Source organism: Henckelia pumila, chromosome 2 (assembly GCF_033568475.1).
Source record: "Henckelia pumila isolate YLH828 chromosome 2, ASM3356847v2, whole genome shotgun sequence".
NCBI classification, from domain to species: Eukaryota; Viridiplantae; Streptophyta; class Magnoliopsida; order Lamiales; family Gesneriaceae; genus Henckelia; species Henckelia pumila.
The window spans coordinates 5607948-5616225 of NC_133121.1; the positions used below are offsets into that span (position 1 = coordinate 5607948).

General features: G+C 34.9%; 1 protein-coding gene across 1 annotated transcript; it reads right to left on the reverse strand.

Annotated features, from left to right (window-relative positions):
- Window positions 1-2357: 2357 nt before the first annotated feature.
- LOC140881117 (uncharacterized) lies at window positions 2358-7236 on the reverse strand. The gene is made up of 10 exons (XM_073286165.1): window positions 7053-7236; window positions 6265-6313; window positions 5991-6079; window positions 5841-5897; window positions 5614-5676; window positions 5373-5438; window positions 4811-4897; window positions 4355-4448; window positions 2757-3322; window positions 2358-2436 (listed from the first exon to the last, which is right to left on the reverse strand). Exons 1-9 carry the CDS (start codon window positions 7155-7157, stop codon window positions 2850-2852), a joined length of 1083 nt encoding a protein of 360 aa, XP_073142266.1. The 5' UTR covers window positions 7158-7236; the 3' UTR covers window positions 2358-2436; window positions 2757-2849.
- Window positions 7237-8278: the final 1042 nt, after the last annotated feature.

The following is an 8278-nucleotide window of genomic DNA, read 5'->3' on the forward strand; positions in this document are numbered from 1 at the left end:
GATCGTCTAATTCAAAATAAATAATCAATCGGCTCAAAATGAATGCATATGAAATCTCATGCATTCAATTATCAATTCAATCATAGGTTCAAATAAGCATATAAACATGCAATATTTAATTTCTTCTAGGACACTCGAATCAGTCCGGATTCAAGTTAATCGTCATATTTCATTCCAAAGTCGTCATATACCTTATTGTCGTTCACAATCTTCAATCTGTAAAACAACAAATCTCAATTCAATATCTATTCAAGTTCTACGATCGATAAGTAAGAAGTCGATACTATACCGGCTCAATCTTCCAAACTGATCGAAGCTGCAATCTCGCAACTCCAAGGACTTCGAATCAATCTAACAGAAGAAGTCACAAGATCAATATCGATAGCAAAACCTCATCAAACTCGGTATAATCAAATCAATAGAAACGATATCCCGAAACTCAAACTGACGGCATAACGGCTATAAACTGATCAAACCGAAATTGCAGACAGCAGAATATCAATTCTAAATACTCAAACCAATAATCTAACATCATTTCCAAGTCAAACCCAACACATCTCAAAAATCTAAGTTTCGAAAATCATAAGAAAAATCATATCAAATCCGATCGTCGATATATCTCCGAACCGTCTTAGATATACTATCACAGCAACCTCAAGAACATCCTCTCCGAATATCAATCAATTCTAAAGACATCTAAAAATTCAAACCTCGTAGAAATAAGAGAAACTTATTTCCAAATGGAGCACTCGATGTTGTGATCGTAGATATCTACTTCAGATTAAATTCCAACGGACGGATCGAGTTAAAATCGAAATCACAAAGCTTGGAAGCTTTTCTCTCGCCTTCAATGGAGATAGGCGACTTGGAGAATGAAGGGAGGAAATGAAGAAGACTTAGTCAAGTCTCTAAGTTATAACAAAATCTATCTTTGCGTTTTAGTTCCTGAAATTTTCGAAAATTGCAAAAAGGTCCCTGATTAATAAAAATCGGCTCTCGAATTCTGAAATCACTTAATATCTCAAATAACATCAATTAAGATAAAAACGGGGCGTTACACAAGATGTGTGCTCTCTCTTTGTAGGTGGTCATACCAAGATAATTACTAAGAGGTGCTCCCTCTTTATAATATAGAATCATAGATAAACGTGTTTAAGACGAATTTAAACGTAAAAAAAAAGTTTTAAATTTTTATTAAAATTTTAATTATCTCTGACTAATTATAATATATAGGTAAATAACACACATATATGATAAATTAAATAGTAATGCACTACTTAAAAAAAATTTAAAAGCACAAATCTCAAGTTTATATTTTTTATTAGTGTCTACAGTTAGATCACATAAAATTTTTTAAATATTGTCTAGAACACAAGAATTTTATAGAGAAAGGTTTCGAGAGGGATATGACCTCATGTACACCTTAGATTTTGAAGAAAATGGTTTTTTTTTTTGAAAAGAAAATCTTGTATCATATTTATTAATGATAATTGTTTATGGATACAAAATTAACTAACCAAGAAGAAAATTCCTCGTTCACCCAACAAAAAGGTGTGGGGGTTGAAATAACAAATTGTGCTAAAGAGTGAGCGACTAAATTAGTCGACCGTCGCATATGCTTAAGGCTGACTATAGCAGAATCCTTAAAGAGATTCACAACCTCCTGTATTTCCAACATATCCTAGATCATCAGAAGGGTTTGTGACTACCTGCACTGCTATCTGAAGAAAATGGTTTTTATTTTAAGAGTTTATATTGATGTAATTTTTTAAAAAATAAATTAATTTTTTAAAAAAATCACGTCTTTATCTCGATTAAATACGTTTAATGATGTTTAGTATGGTCAACTTAGAATTGGCCATTTTTTATCCATTTTTACCCGATTCATCACGTTTTCATAATCCGCGTTTAATATCATTTTTCAGAACACGGGTTAAAAATAATTTTTTCATAGTTCGAACCGAATAAAAGATCAGTCTCGTAGAATTGACTCGATAATTTTGCGCAAAATAGTACTAATTAATAAAATTCAATCGATTTAACTAGAATTTTTTTTTAAAAAAAATAAAACTAATATTAAACATATAACAATAATTTTCAAAATCAATTGAAAATAAAACTAATATTAAACATATAACTATAATTTTCAAAATCAATCCATTGGATAAGCTATTGATTTTTTATTCCTTCCTTTTAAAAAAAAAATAAATAAATGCAATTCCTTCCTTTAAAAAAAAATAAATAAATGCCCACACTCATGTCATTCATATTTTCGAATGACATTTATATGTGATGGTACAATACGGAAAATCCTTTTTACAAACATTACTTTATAAATTATCCTTTTTTAAAAAATATGCAGCAAGATAAATTTATTCAGCATTATTCGCCAGATCACATACTGATACAAAATATGGTTCTACCATTAAATAATTTCTACTTTTAGTGAGTATTTGCAATAGATTGTACTTTGTAGAAGTGATTAATTTATAGATTATAAAAAAATTAAGAAAAATCAAAAGTTGATAGTGTTTGAAAACAAATGTAAAAATTTAAAAATCAAAATTGAGTAGTGTTTGATAAATAAGTGATTAAAGTGATTTTAACAATGACCTTATTAAAATCAACACATGACTAGCTTTTGGATTTCAATTTAATTAAGCATAAGCTAACACATAATCTAGGTTTAAAAAACACACAAAAATGATTTTTTTAAGCAAAAAGCTAAAAATCACTTTTTTTTAGTGATTGCAAACACTCCCTTAATTATTTCTCAGTCGTATCGTACATGCCACAACATGGTCAAAACAAGATCACAAAATTTCACAATCTAGAAATTAATACATATCTCACTGCTGATGTTGGGGCGGGTGCATCGGCATCTGGTGCATAGAATGTGGCAGAACAAGCTGCTGGGGTGGTGGTGGTGGCCGCCAAAGAGGTGGAGCAACCATTCCTGCAGGAGGCGGTGGAGGCCTTCCAAAAGCTGGATTGGCTAGAGGAGGTGGTGGTGGCATGCCGGCAAACTGCTGCATCTGTGGCGATGGAATGCCCATTGGACCAGCATTTGGTGGCTGACCCTGCCAAGATGGTGGTGGAGGCATCGGTATAGTTTGATAGAGAGGGGTTTGTGCAGGTTGTGGAGGCGGTGGACGGAATTGTGGGACTGGAGGTGGAGGAATAGTTCCATTTGCAAAAGGTCGTGGTGGTGCAGGAACAGCAGCAGTATTGTTCGTCTGAGGGAGCGTCGGGGGTCCACTAGCAAACATGGTATGAGGCCTATTTTTCTGTGTAGTTGGATTACTTGCAGCCAACACTCGCTCTGCAGATATATCAATTGAGTATGGCTCATACAAGAATAAAGAACATTTTAAAAATACATCAGACAAGTATAAACACTGGAGGTACAAGCATGTCTTGTCAACTTCTCAAAGCATGAAGTCCTATCCTGAATCAACATCGATCATTTTGTTTTATAGATGTTTGACATGTTGAATGATTGCTGACAAATAACAGCTAAAGATACGCCCTATGACTAGCTTCTTGTGTGTGCTTTGAACTTAATCTCGCCGGGAAAAAGAACCCACACTCGATGTAACTACACAAGGTAACCTAAGTAGTTACAACAATTCATAGAGTATTAATAATTAGTTATTTACAAAGGCTAAAACCTATTTCGTACTTGCTGAGAAGGGAATACTGTTACAAATGTTTTAGCAAATGCAACTTTCGTGGGAGATGGAACCCATTACTACCCAGGACATTCTTAATGTACATAATCAAGGACTATTCAGACTGGATAGGATTGGTTCTACAGATCCATGTACTTCCCCTAAAAATCACGTCAGCCATTTTAGTATTATTGGTCTTCTTAAATTTAAGGTGCAAACTGCTATCTTCGAGTGGCGTTGGTCTCGTCACTCTCTCATGAATCGTTGTCTTGTTGGTTTCATTAAAAGCATGCCTTTCGCGATTGATTTTAAAACTTAAGTTCGATTCAAAAAAACAAAGTTCTAGGAAATGAAATGCTGCACCACTGAACTAATTGATTAAACCATATATGCTGGTATTCGTATCTCACAGAGGGCATGCCAAGTGTTTTTGTTCAATGCACCATAATTAATTCATTTTAATACAAGATGCCAAGTTGGTAAACAACAAAGTGGGAAAGACATATTTGATTTCAGTATCGAGCATGAGCATGAGCATGAGCATGAGCATGAGCATGAGCATGAGAAATATTTGGAAGCAGCAATATCAATAGGCTCTAGCCCAACTAGACATGGTGTAGCGGCACAAACGTAAGCACTTGATGAGTGAGAGGAAGGGAAGGAGAGCCATAAGATACTCATACCAGCAGGTGTACCATGACGCTCCCCCTTCGTGTCTTTTTTGTATGCATAAGACACAGTTATCTGACGATTGCAGAGATACTGGCCATTCATTGTCTACCCAAAAAAAAAAACTATTAGCCTCTTGAGCAATGAAACCATGTGACAATAATATGCAAGCAGTATGTACTTTACAATTCAGAAGGCACAATCTTCCAAAACAACATCATCATTCTGTCTGTGTGTGTGCACTATCCACAACCTATCAACCTATTTATATTTAGCAGCAGAAGTACAACTAGAAGGTTGTACCTGACCTCCATAACAAATATTCAAGTGCGAAATACATCAAAATGTAGATTAATTTGTGTGTAACATCACAAGACATCATCCATGTTGCATAGTTTGAACAAGCACTGTACCATTTCAAGATGACATAGCCAGCCAAGAACATGAGAACATCAGATCAAAAAGGTTACCTCGATAGCAGCATCAGAAGCCTCAAAAGAGTCATAACTAATAAAGCCAAAACCACGAGAATTTCCAGTCTCTGGATCTCTCATTATCTGTAGAAGGCACCGAAATAAAGATAAAAAACCAGTAATTCACAAATGAAAAAATAACATCATGAATTTTACGTGACAAATCACAAAAGATATACCAATCGTCACAAGCAACTTGGCGAAGATCAATGCCAGAAGTTTACAGCAATTAGTTCAATAATAGACATAAATCAGTATTTGTATGAAAATACAATAAAGCCTCTTATTCAATTAAGACTCAACCCCATCCTCACCAAAAAAGGCAGAAAAGAACAAAAAGTAAAAAAAAATGAGAACATGACAGAGAGAAGGGGGCGAGGCAATAAAAAAATCCAAGATATGGTAATTGATAAATAGAAGCAAATGGCAGATTTCTGCAGAAAATGAACATTTCATAAACAACAGATATGTCATATGAATTTGAGCCCTCTCTGCCAGTCTTCTGTCAAGAATAAAAAATAGAAACAGAAACGAGTAAAATGCAAGAGAGAAGCTTGACCTTTGGATTCGAAACGATGACACCAAAAGCACTGAAAGTATCATACAGAAGCTTCTCATCAACATCCTGGAAACAATACAAAGAGTTCCGTTGCGAGCTTTGTGAAATAAAAACGTTGCTCAGAAGTAGAATAATTTGAGTATTAAATTGTCTGTGTCAAGTAAGATAACATGTAGAATGAAAACATATAATAAAGGGTGAAAAGTAGCAATCGAGAGAAATAAAAGGGCCAAGTACTTACAGGATCAAGGTTCCCTATAAAAAGGTTAGCTCCCACGTCCACGCTTTTCTTATCTTGTGATGCCTGGAGTCAACAGAACAAAGTAAAAAGACCCTCAACATGGTTTTTAGGGTAGATTATCATAAAAACCGTAAGGGCTCACGCAAGTAAATAGAAGTAAAAATATTCAAAAGATGGCGAACTACCACAAACTCGCTCTAAATGAAATTATGACACGCAGCACATACCTTGTTTACTCGAATTGCCTTCCCATACAGCTTAATCATATTCAATACCTTAATGGCCTGGAAAGGATCAACAATTAAAATCACTGAATTTACAAGAAGTAACTTGAAAAAAGCTCTCTTTCACGATTGTAACAGCAAAAGCACACTTACATAGTCAGCATCTTCTTCACTTCTGAACTCAACAAAACCATAGCCTTGATGAGCATTTGTAACTCTGTCCTTGGGAACATAGACATTGACTAGATCATAAAAGAAAGTGTAAGACCCCAAAATATGCCCAAAAAACAAAAAAGATAGTACAGGAGACTAATTTCTGTAACCACCAAGAGAGTCTGTAAAGCATTCAAGTATTCAGGTTTCCAACCATCTCTTAAATAGGGCCATAGAGAAAAATGAAGTCACGTGGTAAAAGCCACATACATACCTACAGGGCCGGCTTGCACAAACAACTCCCACAATAACTCCTCACTAGCCTGTCAGTCACACAGATAGGGAGCACTTGAGATCAACGTGACATTATAGACAAAAGGAAGAAAAACCCCAGCAGGCAGCAAGGCATTAATACGAATGGCGAAACCAAGACAACTTCAGGAGAGAGAAGCAGGAACTACAAAACTAAAAGCTAACAATATAATAACACAGGGACAAGATACACTAAAAGGCCTTATATTGACTGAAGAAGTTAGTCAGGCGAACCCATCAAAATGAACCACATTCGTCCTCACCATGAATGAGTTGTCGGCTATTTCAAGATTAAGCATCACAAAAAGCAAGTCTGTGGCTTTACAAAAGCCAAAAATGTGTCAAGTGCCAATGATTCATCGTTCTTTTTTGCTCAAGAGGTTACTCAGAATCCTAAATTTCGATTTCAGCATTTGATGACTAAATCATGTATATCAACGGGCCAGTCATTTATTAAGAAAAATTCAAACAGAAAAAATGTGGTAAAAAAATAACTGCTTCTTCCCCGTCAACCACTGAACCGACAAGCAGTACCTCTGCAAGACTGCAACTATACAAAATATTGATTAGAAAATGCAAAAACGTAAACAAGCATTCCATCAATGGGTCGGAGCAACCGAAAAATCATAAGCATAACTAGTTGACACATGCATTCCAGCAAAGTAAATAGAATAGATTGAAAACCCAGTGCATTTTCGACACGTAAAATCTAAATCCTGACCCAGAACGTAAGGAAAAACAAAAAAGTACTTTGGTTTCCAAATTTCCAACATAGACGGTGGCGTCTTGGTTGCGCTCGGCGGCGTGTTGCCCCAAAAGGTTCGCACCCACTCCCGGCGCAATTCGCGTGGTCATCGTCCTCGCCTGAAATCCCCAAACACAATGCAACCTGAAATTCCCAAGGGTTTAGGGGTGTTTAATTGTTTACCTATGGCTTCTTTAGAGGGGTTTTATTTATTTATTTTATAAATAAAATAAAGTTTTTGTGTGAAATATGAAATATAAAGTAATCTTTGTAATCTTTGAAAATAACCAATCGTAAATATTATTTGATTATAATTATTGAGAAAACATTAAAAATGATTGATGTAATAATATTCATTTTTTTATAAAAAAAAACATTTTAGAACAAAATATATGAAAAAATATTAATGCTTCGTTTGATAGGTATATTGACAGGTGGATTATTGTTTGGATATGAGTACATAATAATTATTAATGATAAATATTTTTAGTGTTTGGTACGTTTTTTATGTGAAGGATAAAAAAGTGGGTTTTTTCGACACTTACAAAAATACCCCTACACCATTCTCACAATTACAATATATACTACCTACAAGATCTGGGTTTGTGTAATTAGAAGAGACAAAATCGTAATTGCAACAGGAATCTCAATGGACTGCAATATTTAGGACTGACAATATCTTCTTTCAATTGGGTTTCATTTTCCTCCCTTTTCCGTGGTCAACAACATCATAGTACGAGATCCGGAGATATCCTACTATTTTGAAAAATCGAAACAAATGTGGGACACGTTCCTCGATCATTTCTTAATCATGAACACCAAACGGAGCCTAAAGGACTTTAATTGACCTTCTATAAACTCTCTTCTTCCTGAAACTATTAAATCCATTGTATATATCTTTATTTGCATAAATATTTTGTATGTTGCGAGAATAAAAACTATATTATACATATTGTTGGATTGACGTCTACAAAGTTCATTCGTTGGATCAATGGGAGTTTGTTAGTGGGCCAAAGTTAAGCTTACCTCGGTGGCCAAGGGATAAAGCTAAACTAAGGCCTAAATCCTTTTAACAAATTCAAGTGAGCCCATATGGTATGAGAGTCGTTGGAGAAGTTATCAGCTTAAGTTAAAGGTTGAGGTGAGGTGGTTTTCAGGGGATAGAACGAGACTCGCGAAAAAAACATCAATCAAGAGTCAATGTGTAGTAACCCAGATTCCATTTTAAGAT

Coding starts and splice junctions, on each gene's coding strand:
- LOC140881117 (XM_073286165.1), bottom strand. CDS start 7,157: ATGACCACGCGAATTGCGCCGGGAGTGGGTGCGAACCTTTTGGGGCAA. Junction 6,314..7,052: donor TTGGAAATTTGGAAACCAAA/GTACTTTTTTGT, acceptor TGTGACTGACAG/GCTAGTGAGGAGTTATTGTG. Junction 5,898..5,990: donor GTGAAGAAGATGCTGACTAT/GTAAGTGTGCTT, acceptor GATCCTTTCCAG/GCCATTAAGGTATTGAATAT.